Below are 20572 nucleotides of genomic sequence, written 5' to 3' on the forward strand. Positions count from 1 at the left end.
TTTTTGTGCACATTTCCCTTTGAGCACGAGCCGTTCAGATGCACATTTACCGCTGCAATGGCGTCGGTAAGCAAGAAGCCTTAAGCGTCTTCCTATTTGTGTTGCCTGTCATATTAGGGCTTCTAAGCTGTGTCAGCGCTGCTCAAACATTCAGGGAGAGTTGTCTTCCTCCGATTTTGCTAAGCCTGGTTCCTCCCATTCTGATGATGGGCTGGTCACTACCTTGAGTGGAGGAATGCCAGACCTTGGTTCTCCCTTGGCTGGCTCCTCCGCAGACGAGGGCAGTTCTGTGGAACCAGCTCCAGTTCCTTCTGGGCTCAGTCTGGACCTGGCTACTTTTTCTTGGATGGAATTTTTTTCAAGTCTTACAAGCTTTTCTTCAGGCGCAGTCCTTCGTTTCCCCCCAAGCCTGTCCGGTTGGACCCTCAGGCGGTGGCTCTTCCCTTTTCCAGTCCTATTTTCCGTAGCTCACCTCTGCTCCCTGTGGGTGTTCCCGACATCCGGATGGCACTGATGATGAGGTTGATCCTGATTCCCTGAAAGATGGGGAAATTTCCTCCAGGGCTGGAACTGTACCAAACAGTGTTCTGGTTCTTTCATAGAGATGAACTGTCGGCCCTGATTTTCCAGATGTTGCATGTGACTCTTTTAGATTACTGCATTCTGAATACATGATTCTGTATTTCTTGGCATTAAATCCCAGTTACCAAACCTTTGACCACTCTTCACTCTTTTTTTTAAATCACTTTTCATTCTCTCCACTCCTTCAGGTGTGTTAACTCTGTTGCAGATATTAGTATTATCTGCAAAAAGACAAACTTTTCTTTCTAACCCCTCTTCAGAGTCACTCGCAAAGATATTGAACAGAACTGGTCATAACACTGATCTGTGAGGCACTCAACTTTAGCACTTTTCTCTCTTCAGAGTAGGTTCCATTTATCTCTACAGCTTCTTCTTCCCACAATCTGTCTGTATTCCCTCTTTTCAACCCCTTGTCCCTGCTTTTGGGGCTGATGCTATAAAAAATGCGGAAAGCGGGCACTGAAAAGTCAGTGCCCGCTTTCTTAATATGTGCATGGCGCCCGCAAGGGGGTGCCATGCTATACGCAAATTAGGGGATCGCGCTAGCAAGGAGGCGCTAGGGTCGCTTGCTAACACGACCCCGTGGTTACCGGCTTTGGTTACTGCAGTCTGCCAGTTATGAAAACAGACGCCGAGCATATCGGCGTCTGTCTTCAAAATGGCCGGCAGAGGGGTTTTTTTTTTTAATTTTAAAGTACAGAAAAGCAGTTTTTTTTTCTGCTTTTCTGTACTTTTTTTTTTCAATTCACTCAGCTATTAATGCCTGCTCCAGGCAGGTGTTAATAGCTGAGTGATAAATGTGCGTCTGAGATGCACATTTATTTTTTTGCATTGGAGTGATTGAGTAATAGCCTCATTCACATGCATTTGCATGTGATGAGTGCTATCTCATTCATTCCGCATCGGAAGAGTGTTAAATAGGCACTAATCCCCCTATTGCATTAGGGGGTGGATTAGCGCCTATTGGTTATACAGTGTGCTCGGCTGAGCACACTGTATTGCATCGACCCCTTTATGTGTCTGTTGTCCCTCTTGCAAAGACGTTAAGGTTACAATGGGAGTCTTAATGGTTAATGGCAGGGAAAATGAGTCTGCCCTCAAGCCTCATGGACAGACACAGTAAAGTCTGAGTTTATAGCATTATTTAGATGTGAGTTTTGCAATGAATACTGAAATAACTATTTGTTTTTTGGTTATTTACTGAAGGTTACTTGAAAGGTTCTCCACAATTGAAAATAAACATTTAAACATGCATCTAGCTAATTAGGTCTTTGTTTTCTAGGTATGAAAACTTTCAAAGAAGAATGAGTCAGAATCCTATGTTTTGGAAAACATAATCGAAGAGAACAATTGTAAAACTGTATCTTACTTCATTTAGTCTTATGGTATTAGAGAGGAAAAAAAAGGTAAATTATGCTACTGAAGGGAGAAAAGATGAAAATTAAAGAACGATCAAGAAAAAAACAGTGGGTTGTCAGATCTTTATTAATAATGAAAATGTTAAGTCTCTTTCCCGGATAGATTCTTATTGTAAACTTGTATTTTTTTCTATCTTCTTTGCTAGATTTATCGCATCTTTTTTTTAAATCTCAAAAAAATAGTTATGGCATAATTTAGACATTTCATACAATGCCTTTGTTAAACAAAAAAAACTGCTGTAATTGAAAAAGCTTTTACAGATTCTGTTTCTATTTAAGATAGAAAAAGCAATTTAAAAGGAAGGTTGGCAGTGGTGACAGAAGAAAGATACTGAGTTCAGGCTGTGATTTGATACTGGCAACAGCCTTGCCTGGTTTTCCTACCAGTGTATCTGTTTCCTCTTTACTCCAGATTTCAGTGAGTATTGTGGGAACAGCTTGAGGTTAAAGTGCCTTTACATTCAGCAAGCATTTAAAGCAATCTAAAACACATTTCACCATACAATGCCTCTCTTTAAATTATGCATTTTTGTATATTGTTCTCCAGTTGACTTTGATACTCCCTGTCCATTCTCAAAATGTGACACACTGAGTCTTGGTGCTCAATGATGCAATGAGCTCACTGATGCCCATTGCCTGTAATAATGTTCTATATTTTTCTTTTCTATAAACAGCTAAAGTCTGACTATGGCAAGGAAAATGTTGTGGTGGTTTCTTCATTGAATTCAGCACAGTTCAGCAATATTACATCCAGCTGCCAAGATGAAATCTATTTCCCCAAACATATTGCAACTTTCTGGTTTATCTGTTTTGTTGCAAAAAAAATAAATAAATAAAAATGGAATAGGACTAAAACCTACATAAATCACAACATAGAAAAGAGGTCTCAATATAATAAACTGTCCAAGGCAACAAGTATTCTTAAAGTACAGTTTAATAGCAAAAATAGAATCTAGATAAAAATGTGATTGTAAATAAGTAGCTTTATACGGGTGTTAGCAAAAATAGCTTTATTCAGAAAGAAAATGGCTGAGCTCCTCCGACATGGCCCATGTTTTGCAGTAGCTGTCTCAAGGGGCATGATCATAACTCTAAGAAGTGTCTTCTCTAATGTCTATTTCATTTAGGATTGTACCCTTTTTGAAGATGGATTCTGTTTTTCTGTTTACACTTTTGTTTTTCTTTTTCCATTGGTTCCCTGGCAGCTGATTTGTTACTTTATGCCATGTGATATTTTTGGCACCCTTTTCATTTCAAAATGTTTTTAAACTGCATTTTTCATCTTTAGTATTTTAGAAGCAAGGGCCTATTTCATCAAGCATTTTCCCATAGATACAGAATGGAAGAAATGCCTTAGTGAATCAGGCCCTTAGTGACTGTTATAATGTAGGTTTTTATTTAATTTGTGGCTCTTTCTGGTTTATTTTCCATTGTCCTCTATAGCTGTGCCCTAAATGTTCTCTCTTTTTAGAGTTATTTATGCCTCCTTAGCTACCACAAAACACAGGCTTTTCTCGAGGGAGCTCAGCCATCATTTTTCCCAAGTAAATCTATCTTTGCTGATACCTGTGTGTGAAGCACAAGTGGCTCTTGTTTGAACCAATCCACTTGTCTGTTTACAATTATCAATTTTTTTCATGCTGATTGTATATTATATTAAATGGTACTTTAAGAATACTTGCTGCCTTGAACAGTTTTGTCATACTGCCATCTCTCACTTATGCTGCTTATCTGTTCTATCAATGTCCTACTTAAACTTAATGGTTTAAGATGTATTTTAGACGTGTGATTTAATTCTATAATTTTAGCTTTGGTCATCTTTTGCATAAAAGACTGGAACATTTTGTTGGTTCTCATTTTTACATAGCACTGTTTGCAAATGAATGTACAGGAGATGCTTCTCTATACTATAGCAGTACATGACTTTGAATTCTGAGCCATGCTTTTTCTATCCCACCTGTCACCATCTATCCCTATAAGCAGGCATATATGATATATACACTCTACACTTTTAAAGGTCAGAAATGTTCCAGATCTGAATATTTGAGCATGTTTGCCCATTAATATTTTTGCATGGAATGGTTTTGCAATAATCCCTTTTTCTGATCTAACAAATAAGACTAGTTTTATAATGGAAATGTTGCAATTGCAATATTCTAGGACAAGCAGGATGGTAGTCCTCGCAGATGGATGAGGACATCAGATGGAGCCCGGCACGGAAAACTTTTGTCAAAGGTTCTGGAACTTTGAGTGGCACACTGAGCATGCCCAGCATTCCACTGTCCACGTGAGGTCCCCCTTAAGTCTCTCTCTTTCTGCGGTGATAGTTGCCTTGTGGTTTATGGAGCTCTGCTCTACAATATTTTTTGTACTTAAAAACAGCATTTTCCTAGCGTATAGCCAGATGGACTGAGAACCAGTGGTATGTACAAAAGCTACTCCTGGATGGGGCGGGAGGCTGCCCGTGGCCCACTTAGCACTGCCCTTGCGAAGGCTGTGTCTTCTCGAGCCTGGACATCCAGATGGTAGAATCTGGAGAAGGTGTGTAGAGAAGACCACGTCGCCGGCTCAACAGATGTCGGTGGGCGACAGTAGTTTGGCCTCTGCCCAGGATACTGCCTGGGCCCTAGTAGATGAGCCTTAACCTGCAGGGGTAAAGGCTTCCCTGCCTCTCTATATAAGCTGCCTTGATTACTTCCTTGATCCAGCGAGCTATAATCGCTTGTGAGGCCACTTCGCCTTGTTTCTTCCCGCTGTGAAGAACAAACAAGCGATCCGTTTTGTGCACCGGCTCTGATTGTTCTAGGTATCGTACTACCGTAGGAGTTTGCAGACTGTATAGGTGGCGAAGAAGTCGGGAGTCTTCCGAATCCTTATGTCCCTCTGGTGATGGTAGGGAGATGGATTGATTCAAGTGAAACCCCGAGACCACTTTCGGTAGGAAGGAGGGGACGGTGCAAAGCTGTATCGTTCCTGGAGTAAAGCGGAAGAATGGATCCAGACAGGATATAGTGCCTGTAGTTCCGAGATGCAAAGGATCGAGCATATTGCCACCAAGACGACCGTCTTTATTGTTAAAAGGCGTAGTGACAGACTGCACAGTGGCCTGAAGGAAGATCCTGCTAAAATGTCCAGTACCAGGTTGAGATTCCATAGGGAGACCGGCCACTTTGGGGGTGGTCGGAGTTGCTTAACCCCTTTTAGGAAACTGGCCAAGTCCAGGTGTGCAGACAGACTGTTTCCATTTACTTCGGCTCTGAAGCAGGAGAGAGCTGCTACCTGAACCATGAGGGAATTGAGTGACAGTCCTTTTTTCATACACTCCTGTAGGAATTCCAGAATCATGGGGACCTTGGCCGTTCATGGGGGCACCCCGAGGTCCTTTCACCAGGCTTTGAATATTCTCCAGATCTGTATGTATGCCAGGGACTTTGAGAACTTCTGCGCACGGAGCAAGGTGGCGATCACAGCCTTTGAGTAACCGCACTTCTTCAGGTCAGTCCTCTCAAGGGCCAGACTGTAAGAGAATCGAGACGGATCTTTGTGAAGGATCAGGCCCTGCTGGAGAAGGTCCCTGTGTGGGGGGAGGTGCATAGGGCTCCCCACAAGGAGTCTTTGCATGTCTGTGTACTATGGGTGTCTGGGCCAGTCCAGAGCCACTAGTAGGACTAGCCCTCTGTGGCGTTCTATCTTGCGGATGATCTTGCCCAGTAGAGGCCATGAAGGGAAGGCGTGTACAGTAAGTCCTCCTCTGGCCAGCTCTGGACGAGGGTGTCGATCACTTGGGAGTGCTGCTCTTGTCTGCAGCTGAAGAAGTGGGAGACCTTTTGGCATTGCGAGATGTGGCCAGTAGGTCCATGGTCGGGCGACCCCCAGCGATTTTCTATCAGCTGGAAGCCTCTGGTCGACAGCATCCAATCCCCCAGGTCCAGGCTTTTCCTGCAATGTGGGAGGCCGAGATCCCTTGTAGGTTTACCTCTGCCCATTCCATGAGAAGGTCTATCTCCAGAGACACATGCTGGCTCCTGGTTCCTCCCTGGCGGTTGATGTAGGCAACCGTTGTTGCATTGTCAGACATCATTCGAATCACTTGCCCTTGCAGCCTGTAGCTGAACTGCAGGCACACTAGTCTGACCGTTTGAGCTTCCAGGTGGTTTGTTTCATTTCGCCTCTTCCTTGGTCCATTGTCCCTGGGCCGTCAGTTCTTGGTAGTGGGCTCCCCACCCTCGGATGCTCGCATCTGTAGTGAGTATGATCCAGTTCAGTCGGGATAGGCTTATGCCTTTGTTTAGGTGGTTGTCCTGCAGCCACCACTGGAGCCGAGAGCATACCTCCATTGGTAGGTGGAGACAAATCGTGTAATCTTGGGACAGTGGGTTCCAGCGGGACAGTAAGGAGTGTTGGAGTGGCTGCATGTGAGCCCTTGCCTACAGTACTACTTCCAGAGTTGATGCCATGAGGCCTAGAACCTGAAGGAACTCCCATACCTTGGAGTGTGTTCTGGTTATCAATCTGCGCATTTGTTCCATCAGTTTCCTCCTCCTCCTCCTCGAGGTGAAGGGGGGGGGGGGGGGAGGAAGACCTTGTTCTGCTTGTTGTTGAACCGGGCTCTCAGGTACTCTAAGGACTGAGAGGGCTGTAGGCTGCTCTTGTCCATGTTCACGACCCAACAGAGTTCCTGAAGGAGGGCCTGACTCTGCTAGTCATCTGAAGGCTTCTCTTCCTGTGACTTCGCCCGGATCAGCCAGTTGTCCAAGTAGGGGTGTACCGGGATCCCTTCTTTTCTCAGTGTTGCCGCCACGAACACCATAATTTTGGAGAATGTTCTGGGGGCGGTTGCCAGGCTGAAGGGTAGAGCCCGGAACTGGTAATGGCGGCCCAGAACCGCAAAACGTAGAAAACGCTGGTGGTCTTAATGGACTGGAATGTGATGGTATGCTTCAGAGAGATTAGGAACACTCCCAGTTACACTGCATTATTATGGAATGGATAGTTTCCATGCGGAAGTGTAGTATCTGTAGATGACGATTGACACTTTTGAGGTCCAGGATGGGTCGAATGACCCCTCCTTCTTGGGCACGATAAAATAGATGGAATAACGTCCCATATTTAGCTGGGGAGTGGGCACCAGCGTTATAGCCTTCAGACTGAGTAGTCTTGTCCGTGTGGATTCCACTGCCAGTTGCTTGAGGTGAGTGTGGCAGGGTGATATCATAAACTTGTCTTGAGAGATGCTGTGAAACTCCAGAGCGTAGCCTTCTCATATGATGTTTACAACCCATTTGCCCGACATGATCTCGACCCATCGTTGGTAGAAGGAGAGAGTCAACCCCCTCTTTTTCCTCTTCCTGTGGATGGGTCTGCCCATTCTCATTGGAAAGTTCGGGTCGAACCTGCACCCGGATGTGTTCCTCTTTTGGGTTGTCTGTTCCGAAAGGACTGAGACCTTCTGGAAGGACGTGTTTCTGTAGGGCCAGAAGCATTGGGAGCCTCTGCCCCGAGCTCTCCTGGGAGAGAGACGCTGGGATCTTTCCTCTGTCTTCTGGTAGACAAGGCACTGGAGAGTCGCCCCACTTACTGGCTAGTTTCTCCAATTCGCTTCCAAATAGGAGAGATCCCTTAAAGGGCATTCTTGGAGGTTCTCCTTAGAGATCGCATCTGCTGACCGGCTGCGCAACCATAATTGCCTTCTGGCCGCCACTACTGAGGCTACTTCTCTCTCTCTCTCTCTCTCTCACTCTCTCACTCACTCACTAGAATCCATCCTTAATTGTCTATCTTGAGCATCCTTCAATGCTACCCCTCCCTCAACAGGATTGGTTGTTTTGAGACGGCACAAACCATGGCGTCCACTTTTGGGAAACACAGGCGTTCCTTGGTCACGGATTCCAAGCCCTGCCCTCCTTTAAAGTTTGCCTCTTGGTCATCCCATTCCAGGTCAATCAGTTCCTGGATGGCTTCCAGCATCAGGAAATAGCAAGAGGCCTTACGAAGGGACACCAGAATGGGGTTCTTCTTGGTTCCGCCATAGGGTCCGTGCCTGGGATCCTCAGAGTCTGGGAGACGAGGGCTGGCAATTCATCCCTGTGGAAGAAGCGAAGCATGGTTCTGTATGGTTCCAGGCCTAGAGGGATTTCCCCTTCCTCCAGTGAGCCCTCATTGTCATCTGTGGTGTCTGTGTCCCTGTCAGGGATACTTTTGGTGAGGCGAGGCATGTCTCGAGCCCCGGACAGGGCCGGGGGGATCAGGTACCCCTGACTGGGGTTCCACCCAGGTCATGACCGGGGCTGACTGTGCCTGAACAAAGGCTGTAGTCCCTGGAAACATTCCAACCAAGAGAAGGCCCCTGGGTCCATGCTTATCCCTTGGAGCGCCAGAGTAGGGGTTACTGAAGAGCCCTCTCATGTTGAGGACGCCATCTCGGAATTGCTCAGCTCCAGGGAGTTGTCAGATAAGGTTATTGCCGACCTGTCCTCCGACTGGGATGGACCAGACTTGGAAAACGTTTGAGAATCTAGTTCTCCCTGGGCTTCCTGACAGTGTTGACACAGGCAGGACTCCAGGTCGGGCTGTGCTGCTCTGATGTGGCAGGCCGCGCAAAGAGAGTGTAATCTGAGCTTCTTGCTACCGAGGCCATCTCCTCTGTGTGCTTGGTATCTGGCGCGCACAAGTAATGCGCCTGGATATGCGTGTGTGCAGCTATACACGTAGTTATGCTCGCGGCTGTGCGCTTGTAAAAGTGCCAGTTGTGCGCCCAAGCGGCTGGCCTGCCCCGTCCGTACTGGCGGCCGAAGGGGGGAAGATGGCACTGAAACCTGCTGGGGTCGCCACGTGGCTCACTCACCGAGCCGAAAACGGGACATAGCCCATCGGAGGCTGCTCAACCTGTTCGGAGGCCCCCCCCCCCTTATTACCTTGCCGGGATCAGGACGAAGTTGGTACGCTGCGCTGAGCAAGGAGACCAGAGAAGGCTTGCTGTAGTCCTTCTCTGGATTTAAGATATTTTTTAAAACTTACCTGGTCTCAGCGATTATCGGCTGAGTGCAGAGACAGTCTCCAGCTGCGGAGGGAGAGGGCTTTGGCCTTCACCTCCGTGCTCGGCTTTGCACCTGCTGCCTTTCAACTACTGAAGCGGTTAAGTCCACGCCGGGAGCTGGCTACCGGACCAAGGCACCTCTGAGGGATCGGAAATCAGTTCAGGAATTCTTGACTGGGGGAGGAACCCTTAGGTATCACCACAGGAGAGCGAGGCTAAATCTTCTTAAGGTAAAATGCTGTTTTTTTGGGTTTTTTTTTTTTGGTAATCCTGCTAGCACTGTAATAGCGAGGGGATAGTGTCCACATCTGCTAGGGAGACGGAGAGAAACTGATAAGCTGAGGTCACGGCAGGGGTATATCTAGGATGACGTTGGCTTTGAAATCTATCGCCGTCTCCCATCCGCTAGCAGAGGAGCATATATCCTACTGGTCCTGAATCTATCTGACTACACTAAGGAAAAAGAAATTATCTGGTGAGTAATTTCTCCATTTTTGCCCATCCTATGTCTGGGCCCCTTCTCTGGTCAGTGGTTTTCCCCGGCGCAGTAGGTTTTTTTTACAACCTCTACCTTCTTTCCGGTTCATTCCTGGGGTGTTGCGCTCAGGTGGCTTCCGGCCATCAACAGTTTGCCGGCTTACTTTTATGGCATAGTCTGGTTTTTGTCGGTGCCCGCGGACCATGTCCATCACGGATCTGCATGAGGTCTGCATCCTCTGTCTGGGGGCATCTCACAATGTCCAAGGGTATTAGCTGTGCCATCAGATGATCCCCAAAGGCCGTCGTGCTCGGCTTGATAAAATGGAGAAATTTTGGGCCAAAGAAGTCTACTCCGTCCACGCCAGCTTCGGAGTCTGATGCCCAGGGGTTGAGGGGAACTGATGGATATCCTGTCCCTTTCCACGCTCCCGGCAAGTTCTTCCAAGGAGCGAGGAGCCAGTGATCGACCCGTTCTGATTTCGGTGCTCTCCAGGACTTCAGGATCCTCAGCTTCCTTGGTACTGGGGAAAGACTGGACCATGCACCTTGGGAAGTACCTTCAAGCGTTGACACCCGTTGTCGTCTACGCATGGCTCTGGTTCCGGTGCTGCAGTGGTGGTAGCTGTGCCGACACAGAAGAAACCTCATAGCAAGGAGGCCCCATCCTCCGACAGGCCCAGGAGTCCCAGGCATTCCACACCGTTAGCGGTGCCGAGCACCGAGCCTCCTCGGGGTTCCGAGGAGGCTCCGGTGACACCTTGTCCCCTTCCATCAGTCCTTTCTTCACCAGACTTCCAGAAGGAGTTGGACCGCAGAGTGCAGTGCTCCAAGCCCTGCGGTGCATCAAATTGGTGCTGGAGCCTGTGCCATCTCTCTTGGCACCCCTGCTTGAGCATCTGGGTATACTACTCAGTGACCTTCCGGTGCCATGGGGCTCTTCGGTTCCCCAACAGTCACCACTGCCCTCCTCTGGATCGATTCCCATCATCAGGTCCTCCAAGGAGGATGACATGCAGAGGCTGTCTACGCCATCTGGTCCTTTGGTCCCGAGACCACAGTTCCCGGAGCTGGTGGCTGGGATGTTGGGTCTCTCACATCCATCCACACTATCGCTGCCAATAGGGCTCCCAGTATCCTTGATGTCATCGGTGCCTACAGGGCCTTCGGTGCCCAGGCTTCAGGATTTGGACAGGCCTCTCCCGCTCAGGCCCCTCAGGTAAACAGAACTTATCCAATTGGCTAGCAGACTCTATCTCATTCTGCTATGTGTAATTGGGCCTTCAGTTGGGAGGCAGAGTTAAAGCTCACTCTTTGAGGGCTATGGGGGCGTTGGTGGCCCACTTACGGACAGTTCCCATTGCTGAAATCTGCAGGGTTGCGACGTGGAGCCTCCCTGCACATGTTCGCCACCCATTATTGCTTGGACGAGGATGGTCGACAAGACAGTAGCTTCAGCCAATCTGACCTACGCAACCTCTTCCAGGCTTAAACCCATCTCTTCCTACCTAAGGCCCCTTGGTTGGGACCAGGCTATCTCCCTATTTGACCAACAGCACCATAATTGCTGTGCCTGTTTGCACTTTTTTCGGTACCCGCTGGTCTTGCTTGTTGCCGAGAGCAGCCTGGAGCTTGATATTCAACCATCTACTTGTCCTAGGAGAAAGCACAGTTGCTTACATGTAATAGGTGTTCTTCTAGGACAGGAGGCTATTAGTCCTCAAGAAGCCCGCACGTCATCCCGCAAAGTTGGGTTTTCCTGCGTTTTTATTTTCTTCGCTCTTGTTTATTTTCCTATTTTTTGAGACTGAAGGGGGGACCTCACGTGGATGTCTGGAAAATAGCATGCTGGGCATGCTCAGTGTGCCAGTCAAAGCTTTGAGAAACTGACAAAAGTTTTCCGTGACGAGCTCCATCTGATGATGTCACCCATCTGTGAGGACTAACATCCTGCTGTTCTAGGAGAATACCTGTTACTGGTAAGCAACTGCGCTTTCTTCAGTAATGCATTTTGAAAATAAATAAACTAAAGCATACCTAGAAGATAGTGATTTAGTCCATTAAAAACTTTGAAGAATGCCAACTTTTGCTAATCTATTTAAAATTGCGATGAGCCTGTTTTAAGGTTGAATTGTTCTTAATCTTGTGCATTGGTTACTTGTCCTCTGTCTTCGCATTACATTCAGGTTCTTAAAATACTGTTCGCTAAGTTTGAAGAAAGTTCATGTGGTATAAAATGTTCAGATTTAATCTTAAATGAACAAGAGATGCCCCTGGATTGTTCATATATACTTTTTTGTTAATCTACAGTGACTATTTTGATTCAGTAATAAAATACTGTGACTTTCAAATTTCCTCTACAGTGAAGTGGTACAGTTTTATCATACTGCAGGGTGTGTTTTGCACACCTAAATGAGAGCTGCCAGCTTCCCATGGCCTGAGTGTCCTCAGTTGTTTATGGATTGATGTCCTGATGAGAGAGGTTGTGAATCTGCAATAAAAGGTCTGGAGTGCCTTGTGAACTCTTTAGAGGATGGGAATAATGGTTTTAAATGAGTATGAAGTGACCAGCCTCCATTTTTACCACTATAAAGACACTCATTTGCTGTTTGTTTTATCAGTATTTTCCAAAACAACCTTATAGGATTGCCGAATATTTTGGAGCGAAGTTTGATGGTCCAGACTCTTTATGAGAATGTCTGAAAAGGAATATAACAAACCATCCACTAGTTGTTATTGTTCTATAATATAAGCATCACTTTTTTCTTTCTTTTTTTTTTTTTTTTTTTTAATGCAACTGTATTAGGGAATCTGAGATCCCCAGCTGTAAGAGAGCTCAATAAAGCCTTGAGTTCACTTCAGGGTCTTTGGCCTACAGTGGGTCACATGTAATTTGTTATTCTCCTAGGCTTGAACTTTGAACCTGCCCAGCCCTGTTAGACAGGGAACCTATTCTGTGCTGTTAAAAAAGCCATGGAACTAGCTGTACAATAACATTTTGATAACTATTTGGTACTTTTAAAATATATTTTCCACAGTTCCAGCTTCCATGATTTCCATTACAGCTGCTTTTAAATAATAAACTTTTATCTGATAAGTAAAATAATGTATTTTCATGCCAAGTTTTATGTTTGAGCTTGTGCCATACACAAATAAACTTTACTCTTTTATATAATGAACTTCTAATGTAGTTTGCCTGTTTCTTTTATCTAGTCATTTATAAGTATTTGAACAATGATATAGTACATTAAAAGGAAATAATTCATATACTGAGTCATTAAGTCAAGCTATTTGATAATGGCCATGAAAAAATTTAAGTATCTAAACACTTATTTTGGAGAGGCTACAAACCATATATTTTATGAGTTGCCTCTGAACATTTCAAATACCCTCAGGCAGCGTGAGAGAAACTGGCGTAAAGCCCCCTCACCCCAACTCGCCTCAAGTTTCAAAACTACCCTTCACCAATATAGAATAACCACCCTCAAAACAAAAAGAGACTACTTTTCAGCTAAGATCCACCAATACATGTACAACCCGAAAGCCCTTTTCAATTATGTTGCCAACCTTACCAAATCCTCTCAGCCCACTATCCCTGAGAATGATGCCTCCACTAAGAGCGAAGAAATCGCCCAGTATTTCCTCACAAAAATCACCAACATCCTCCGCAGATTTCAACACCCTTCTCCATTCACCCACCCTCCAAACCCTTGACCTGACTTCCGCTAAAGAAGTGGAATCTATTCTCAGAAAACTCAAACCAGCTTCCCACCCTTCAGACACCATTCCCACAAAATCCCTCCTCTCCATCCCGAACACTATATCCAAACCCATCGCAGACATCATAAACTCCTCCCTCTCTTCAGGCTCTGTCCCAGATGCTCTTAAACAAGCTATTGTCAAGCCCCTCCTAAAAAAACCAACACTAGACCCTAAAGACCCCGCTAACTTCCGCCCTATCTCTAACCTGCCCTTCCTATCCAAAATTATGGAAAAGATTGTAAACATCCAACTTACAGAATATTTAGAAAGCAACAACATTCTGCATCCAGCCCAATACGGCTTCCGTAAATACCTCAATACAGAAACCCTCCTGCTCTCCCTCACGGACCACTTACTCATAGGCATGGACCGAGGCAACTGTTACCTCCTCGCCCTACTCGACATCTCAGCTGCCTTTGATACCATCAACCATAACCTCCTCATCAACCGGCTATCCGAAATAGGCATCTCAGGCCTAGCCCTACTATGGTTTAAATCCTACTTATCTAACAGAAAGTTCTCCGTCAAGATAGGAAACGCCAACTCCACACTCTATCCCTTGTCTCAAGGTGTCCCACAAGGCTCCTCCCTCTCCTCCACCCTTTTCAACATTTATCTCACACCTCTATGTCAGCTCCTCACAGACCTCGGCCTCAAATTCTACCTCTATGCAGATGACGTTCAAATCGTCATTCCCATTCACAACTCTCTCTCAGATGCCCTTGCCTTCTGGAACACATGTCTTGCCAACATCAATGACTTCCTCACCAACATCCACCTCGCTCTAAACTCCTCCAAAACAGAGCTGCTCCTTATCTCTCCTCACCTCCCTCCCAAACCACCGATCTCCAACGATCCAGCTTTCAACGTCATAACACCCCAACCCACAGTAAGAGACCTTGGGGTTATCATAGATCAACAACTCAATCTCAAAAAACAGATCAACTCCATCCTCAAAGAAGGTTTCTTCAAGCTTCACATCCTGAAGAAACTCAGACCCCTCCTCCACTATCATGACTTCCGCACCGTCATCCAAGCCACCCTTTCCTCAAAGCTGGACTACTGTAATGCCCTCTTCCTTGGCCTACCCTCCTCCACCACCAAGCCCTTACAAATGCTCCAGAATGCCATCGCCAGGGTCATCACCAACTCAAGGAAAGCTGATCACATTACCCCAATACTCAAAGAACTCCACTGGCTCCCCATCGCATCCCGAATTCTCTTCAAAATTCTAACCATAGTGCACAAGTCCATCCACTCGCACAATTCCAATTGGTTGGATGAACCCTTTCGTCCTATACGCACTGAACGACCCACTCGCACTGTCAACAAAGGCACCCTCTCCATTCCCCCTTTGAAAAAAGCCCACCTCTCCTCTACTAGGGACCGTGCACTATCCATTGCAGGCCCTAAACAATGGAACGCCCTCCCTACCACTCTCAGGCTAGAGCCATGTTACGCCAAGTTCAGAAAAAAACTTAAAACATGGCTCTTCCGACAAGCCTACCCTGATTAAGTACACCGACTTCTGCAAGTATCTTGCCTACGCCTTGTATATTCCTGTAAATAGTCCGTTGCAGTTTTATTGCTTTAATTCCTCCACCTCCTGCTCTTTGTATACTCCTCCTTGTTCGCCCTCCCTGTTCATTGTAATTTCTACCTTTAAAGTTACATTGTAAACCGGTATGATGTATGCATACTAATACCGGTATATAAAAATTTTTAAATAAATAAATAAATCCAGTGTAACTACAGAAGCACCACTGTTACATGGTTAATACACACATGACCTGATATGTTACATGGTTTCTTATCTACTGTGTTTTTTTAGATTGCTATTCATCATATACTATATCTTATTTAAAACATAACTAAGTGCAGTTCATTTTTATTCTTTACCATAAATATTCTAAAATGCCTTAAATGACCTTTCATAAACTAGTGCTTGATTTTGACTAAAAAAAATCTTTAGTATCAGTAGTGGAACCCAGATGGATGTTAGTAATCATAAATCACTCGCTAATTCTGAATATTACTAGTACTATTTATTTATTTAATTCTTTTATATACTGACCTTCATGACGGATATCAAATCGGTTTACATGGAACTAGAGGGTAAACACTCTTAGCAACCATTTAACAATAGAACATTCAGAAGAGGCAAAGTTACATTTAACAAGGAGATCAAACTTGGGAAGAGAAGGAAAGAGAGACAACCATTATGGGTATAAGAGGGCTTAGCTACGTATATTGCCAGGTAGGCTTAAGTTGTAGAGTTCCTAAAGCGGAATGATTACGGGAAAGCTTGGCGAAATAGCCAGGTTTTGGGTTTTTTCCGAAAATGTTTGTAGGCAGGGTTCCTGTCTGAGGTCTGGTGGTAAATTGTTCCAGATAGTGGGTCCTGCTATCGAGAATGCTCGTTCTTTGGTGGCGGAGTGGCGTGTGGCTTTGGTTGAAGGGGCTTGAAGAGATCCTTTGTATATTTCTCTGATGGGTCTGGATGAGGAGTGGAGTTTGAGGGGGATCTGGAGGTCCAACGGGTGGTGTTTGTGGATAGTTTTGTGGATTATGGTGAGGGATTTGTGTAAGATTCTGTAGTTTATTGGTAGCCAATGTAGGTTCCGTAAGATGGGGAATAACTTATGCATAACTTATGGGGTATAACTTATGCATAGTGTGAACCTGTTGAATATGATACAACAGAACCTGAAAGATTGTGATTCAAGTGCATAAAAACACAGAACAAAGTCAACACACAAAGTTCACCCAGTATGTACATTTGTACCAATCTACAGTGCTGCTACAAATCAAAACTGCTGATCCCCCTTGCCCTGCCACTAAGTGTTAATTCTATCACTATGTTGACTTCTGTCACCTCCACTGGAAGTTTGTTTAAAAAAAAAATCACCCCAACTAGGAGGAAAATCATCAAAATAAATCAGTCATTTTAAAATATTATATTAACCCTGATTTTTAGTGGCTTTAGCCCTGCTGATGGTCTGTCATTCACCAAGTTATCAAATTAAAAAAAAACAACATAGATTTTAAGACACCATCTAATAAATTAAAAAACCCTAATCATTTAACAATCTTTAAATTGAGACATACCCACTTCTTTATCAGCCTTTAAGACTTTATCAGCTAAACAAATTAAGATGCTGACAGAACCCTAGCAGAGAGATGGGGGCTATCCAGATTATCTACCTATTGGTGAGGGGGGTACATGTATGCATCTGGTGCAAAGAGCTCCTGGCTCTCTGCAAATGAGTCTTATCTCTGGAGGCCAGAGTGGCAGACCTGGAGGGGCTAAGGCATACAGGTATACAGAGGAGACCTTCAGGGACATAACAGATAGGACCCAACTCCAATCTAACAACCTTTATACTATTGGAGGAACAAGGTCACCTGGTAGGTGGTAATCTTGGTGTAGCAAGATGTGATCCTGTAGCTAGGATCTGCCCTTCAGGTGATGCTTTATCTTAATACCGAGGATGTGTCTCCAGGGGTTTGTGATCAGGAGGGAAGGGTTAAGACAGACATTATAGTGGGTGATTCGATCATTAAGACTGTAGATAATTGGGTGGCTGGTGGATGTGAAGATTGTTTGGTAACTTTGCCTGCCTGGTGGACTTTACAAGGCCCAGAGATGAGATTTTAGAGCATGCTGGGGAGGAGCTGGCCATCATGGTACATGTGGATACCAAATGATATTAAGGAGGTTCTGGAGGATAAATGTAGGCTTTTAGGTACGAAATTGAAATCGAGAACTGCCGGGGTTGCATTCTCAGAAATGTTTCCCATTTTAATGCTCAGGATCCCAGAGGCAAGTTAAGTTCCAGAGTTTCAATTCATGGATGAGATGATGGTGCAGGAAAGATGGTTTTAAGTTTGTTAGGAACTGGGAAACATTTTGAGGAAGGGGGAGCCTATTCCGATAGGATGGTAGGGAGTGTACAGAATATAAAAATTTGTTTTGTTTTTGGAGGGGATGGTTCCCAGCAAATCTTTTTTTGTTTAACATTTATTTCATTTTTTTAGTTTACAAAAATGAAACTAGGTTTCCTTTCCTCATCAGCCATCCTTCCCACCTGGAAAAATTCTGGGGCCAGGATCCTCCCTGGCCCCCACTTACTGGGTCCAGGGGGATCTGTTGGCAAGGCCTAGACCCAGGCCAGAACCTCAGCCTGGGTAAGCCTAGGCCTGGTTCTGATGCCAGGGTCGGGCCAAGAGGCTGGCCCCTGCCGCCTTGGTGTAGGCCTAGGCCCAACAATGGAGCATGATCCAGAGACTAGGTCCCAATGCCTGGGCCTCTGCCCGGGCACAGGCCTGATTCTGGGGACCAGTCTGGAAGCCAGGTCCCATGACTGGGCCTCTGCCCAAGCCAAGGCTTGATACCAGAGGCTGGGTTCTGATGCTGGAGCTGATGCAGGGTGAGGCCTAGAGGCCAGAGCACAGGCCTCCTTGGAGTTCTTTCCTCAAATGACACCTTCACTGGGGTCATGCTGGAGTAAATTAACTCCAGTGCATCCTCCCCTGCGAATGGTGTCATTTGAAGAAAGAAGACTCCGAGGAGGCCTGTGCTCTGGTCTCTGAGCATGTCCTTGGGCCGAGGCTCCAGCGTTGGCACCCTGCCTCTGCTAGGCCCCGATGTCTGTCTGGGCTGAGGCCAATGTCTCAAGACTTGGCCTCCGAACAGGGCACTGGCTTTAGGCCTGGGTCCGGGCTCTGCCCTAGACTGAGGCCCAGGCAGCAGGACCTCAGCCTTTGTGCTGGGCTCAGCAGTGAGTCTTGGGTCTGAGCTCTGGCCTAGGCCCAGGTGACAGGATCCGGCCTCCAGATGACTCCGGTGGCAGGACTGGGTCTGGTCATGGCATTGGATCATAGATGGATCAGTTAACTGGGGGGATGGAAAATTTCTCGATCCCGGCAAAATTTTTGGGGGGCCTGTGCCTTTGCTCAGGTCTTAGCCGAAGCCCTGGAGCTAGGCCGCAGCCCCAACCTCGCGCCTAGGCTGAGGCGCCAGTGTCGCGCTCAGGTGTAGGCCATAGCCCCTGCTATGGGCCTCAGCTTTTTCCCTAGGCACGGCCCCAGCCTTAGGCCTAGGCCTGACAGATTTTTAATTTTTTTAATAACCAAGCAAATAGAATTCATTTAATTTAGGGGACTCCCTCAATTTGTTTTGGGGCCCCGTGAAAGAAATTGGCCTGTTTTTTTTTTGGTTTTTTTTTGCATTCAGGTAAAACAAATGTAGATACCTACAGGATGAGCTCCCCCTTGGAGTGGAAATAGGCTGCAGGCACTAACCTTTAAAAAGGGAGACAGAGCAGCATTTAAACTAGATGATAAGGAAAAGCAGACAGCTGCTCAGAAATGCAGTTAGGGTATATCAATAGACAGGCTGCAATAAATGCTAAAGTAGCTGAGGTGCTTTTTAACAAAAGAACAGATTCCAAATTATCCCTCTCAACTGATAAACAGATTAACACCAACCAGAATAATACCTTGAGATGGCTATATACAAATGCTAGAAGTCTAAAAAAATAAGATGGAAGCATTAGAATGCATTGCACTGAATGAAGAGGTAGATATAATTGGTATCTAAGACCTGGTAGAAGGAAGATAATCAACGGGACACCTTCATACCAGAGTACAAATTATATTGCAATGTATAATGGCTCAAATTAGTGGAAGGGTGATGCTGCATTAGATGTGGCCAACTCTGGTACTCAATAGCCACAAACAGGCCAGGTTTTCAGAATATCCATGATGAATGTGCGTAAGAGAGATTTGCATGGATGCACTGCCGCCATTATATGCAAATCTATTTCATGCATATTCATCGTGGATATCCTAAAAATCAGGCATTTATAGTGGCTGTCGAGCACAGGAGTTGGCCACCTGTGCTATATCTAAAAGGGCTTTCCTAGCGTGTAGACCAGGGCTTCCCAAACCTGTCCTGGGGACCCCACAGCCAGTCAGATTTTCAGGATATCCCCAACAAATATGCATGAGATCAATTTACATATCATGGATCTTGAATGGGACACTCCGGAGGCCAATTTCAAAGAGTCTGACATTGGGAGGCCTGTACCCCCTGGCTCCAGTGATGAGTGTTTGCATTTTAAGAAAGTGGATACGCTTGTCTGTGCTGTCTCTAAGTGGACCACTAACTCTGTGGAGGGAGGAGTGGCCTTAAACAATGTACATGATAGTAGGATTAAGGCCATCCTTAAGTAAGCATTTGAAGCAATGGCAATGACTTTTCCCGGCGATAGCAGGCTGAATTAGCCATGCTGTCTGGGAGCGTCGCGACTGGATCAGTAGGCGGAGTTTCTCCTAGAGTACAGAGTTTTGAACTCTGTGCGGCTGCGCGGTGAGGTTCCCGCGCGATTGCCCGATTTACCTTACTCTCTTTTTTTTCCGCGAGCAGGACTGCATGCGGGGTGATTTCTCCTTCCTCGTCTCTTCAGAATATTTTTTTATTTTTTTCGATTTGTCACTTTAGCAATGGGTCCGAAGCCATCCGGATTTAAATATTGCCAATGTGGAAAAATTATGTCCATCACTGATGGACATAATTATTGCTACATTTGCTTGGGCCCGGAGTACAACACAGCCTCTTGCAGAGACTGTGGTCTGATGTCGCCCCGGGCCCAAAGACAGCGCGCCGAAAAAATCGCGCACCTACGGTCGTCTCATTCTTTGCCGAGCCCGGCGAAGAAAATAAAGAAGAAGCCGCCTAGATGATCGACTTCACTTGAAGGTGATTTGGCCAGGTCGGTGCCACCACCAGGGCCGTGAAGAGAGGTCGAGGACTCGACTCCTTCGGCAGGAAAATTGTATGCGCCGTTCGGGGCACAGGGCTCTGTGCCCGCTCGTTCTCGCTCCTCGACGCCGAAGCACTCTGAGCATGGGAGATGCAAATGGAGCAGCCATTCAGTGCATGGCGCATCGGCGCAGGCTGCCTTATCACACGAAGCATTGACGCTGGGTGCATCGGACGGCGCTTCTGGGAGAGCTGTTTCGATATCTGGGTCATCTCAACATGATATTCGGAAAAGGAAACATATTAGCCATCACCATCATGGTAATGCAAAGCATACAAAACATCAGGATCCACCTACAGCTCCACCATTGACCTCTCCCCAAGATCCACCTCAACGTGAACACCATTCCAAACAGAAGGCTAAGAGGAAACATCTCCAAATGCCACAATCTCCACGAACCGATTCTGACATAGAAATAGTCCACTTGTCTACTAATCATTCGTCAGAGGGGGAGAGTTCTCAATCAGATT

General features: G+C 46.0%; 1 protein-coding gene across 2 annotated transcripts in view; it reads left to right on the forward strand.

The window, feature by feature from the left end:
• HIKESHI (heat shock protein nuclear import factor hikeshi) overlaps window positions 1-12692 on the forward strand; it is a 102513-nt gene extending 89821 nt beyond the window's left edge. Inside the window, exons 5-6 of one of the 2 annotated variants that reach the window (XR_003856841.1) lie at window positions 1865-1988; window positions 11877-12692. Coding sequence is in view for 1 of the 2 variants with exons in the window: in XM_029602263.1 (XP_029458123.1) it covers window positions 1865-1919 (55 nt within the window). In the remaining variant the exon portion in view is untranslated. Of the gene's footprint in view, window positions 1-1864; window positions 11414-11876 lie in introns of those variants that run through there. The other variant, XM_029602263.1, reaches the window with a different exon arrangement.
• The last annotated feature ends 7880 nt before the right edge of the window (window positions 12693-20572 follow it).

Source organism: Rhinatrema bivittatum, chromosome 5 (genome assembly GCF_901001135.1).
Source record: "Rhinatrema bivittatum chromosome 5, aRhiBiv1.1, whole genome shotgun sequence".
NCBI classification, from domain to species: Eukaryota; Metazoa; Chordata; class Amphibia; order Gymnophiona; family Rhinatrematidae; genus Rhinatrema; species Rhinatrema bivittatum.